Here is a 1,516-nt window from a genome sequence, read left to right on the forward strand (position 1 = left end):
GGCTCAGGCGGGGCGGAGCACCGCGCCACCGCGCCGGGGAGCCCCAGGCCAACCCGCAAACACAAAACAAGCCGGGCGCGCGGCTCACGCCTTCGCCCCCGAGACTCTGATCTCCAAGGCACCACCAGAAAACCGAGGGACGGAGCCGGCCGAGCTCAGGCCGGGGCCAGCAGACCCCCCCTTCATAACAATAGTGATGACGCACAGGCGGCCGCTCCCGCTTTCTCCACCTCCCAGGAGGTCCCTGCCCGCAGGGCGCCCCGGTACCGGGTCGCAGGCCGCAGCCCGCCGGGCCCTCACCGCACCGCCCGCCGCGCACCTCTCGCTCTCGTCGGCTGCCTTCTCGGCCTCCTCCAGCTTCTGCAGGGCCGAGGCCAGCCGCTCCTGCGCGCGGTCCAGCTCCTCCTCCACCAGCTGCACGCGCCGGTTCAGCGCCGCCACATCGCCCTCCGCCTGCGGGGAAGGACGGACAGACGGACGCGCGCGTGAGGACAGGCCCCGGCGCCCGGGGATCTCAGCCTCCCCGAGTCTCAATGCCGCTCTGCCCTGCGCCCCAGCGCTGCCATGCTGGCCTGTGAGCTGGATTGCTTCATTATCCACACCGAGGAACATTCCAGCACTCCGGGCCTGGCGTGCGGGGAGCCACGGAAAACAACATAACCAGCGTAGGGCAGGCTGAACCCCAGCACTGGAGAAGAGGAGGCAGAAGGAGCCCAAGTTGGGGACCAGCTGGTGGGGGGGGTAGGAAGGTCCTGGCTCCAAAATCAACCGAGCCAAGAGAAAGCAGAGCCTGAGAGACGCGGGCATGGCACGCCACCGAGGCACGGGCCGGGGTCCCCTGGACGCGCAAGCCCCCCACGGTAGGTAAGAGCTGGCCCAAAGCCGGGCAGGCACCGTGGCCCAGGGAGGCTGGAGGTGAGGATCCCGGCGCGGAGCCGGCTGGGGCAGGAGAGTCCCTGAGACTCTCATCTCCGGCGACCCACCGACAGGCCAAAGCAGCCATCACAGGGTCCTGAGTTCAAGTCCCAGTACCGGCCTCTGCTTCCTCCCCAGCCCTCTGCCCCCCCCAACAAAAACGGGAAGGAACAGGGCCGCACCCCGCGAAGCGGGAGTGGGGCTGCCCGGCGGAATCTGGAATTCTCCAGCCTGGTCCTGCCCGGACCGGCTTGGCCACATACCAGGCCCGGGAGGCCGGAGCTGGGCCCCGGTCAGAGCCGGCTGGGCCGCAGGGCGCTCGGGGCACCGAGCCCGAGGCGCCCGCCCCTCATTCCAGCTGCACAAGAGGCCGCGATCTGAGGATCGCGGTTCGAAGCCAGCCGGGCAGGGACGCCGCGCTGACTGATCTCCCGCGGGCTTCCGAGACGTGGGGTGGAGCTGCGGCTGGCGGGGCGGGCACCGGCGGGGCCGACTCCCCGTCCACCGCAGGCCCGCGGCCCGGCAGCGCACTCCAGGCCCCACCGGGAAAAAGGAGCTGCGGGCGGCCAGGGAGGTTTCGAGAAATGACCAGAAAAGCCCG

General features: G+C 70.6%; 1 protein-coding gene across 1 annotated transcript in view; it reads right to left on the bottom strand.

Moving 5' to 3' along the window:
• Positions 1-627, bottom strand: part of Tpm4 (tropomyosin 4) — a 6,811-nt gene extending 6,184 nt beyond the window's left edge. The window contains exon 1 of the mRNA XM_013028369.1: positions 320-627. Within this exon, the coding sequence (XP_012883823.1) occupies positions 320-612 (293 nt within the window). The 5' untranslated portion in view covers positions 613-627. The remainder of the gene's footprint in view (positions 1-319) is intronic.
• Between the last annotated feature and the right edge of the window lie 889 nt (positions 628-1,516).

Source organism: Dipodomys ordii, unplaced genomic scaffold (genome assembly GCF_000151885.1).
Source record: "Dipodomys ordii isolate 6190 unplaced genomic scaffold, Dord_2.0 Scaffold108, whole genome shotgun sequence".
Classification (NCBI taxonomy): domain Eukaryota; kingdom Metazoa; phylum Chordata; class Mammalia; order Rodentia; family Heteromyidae; genus Dipodomys; species Dipodomys ordii.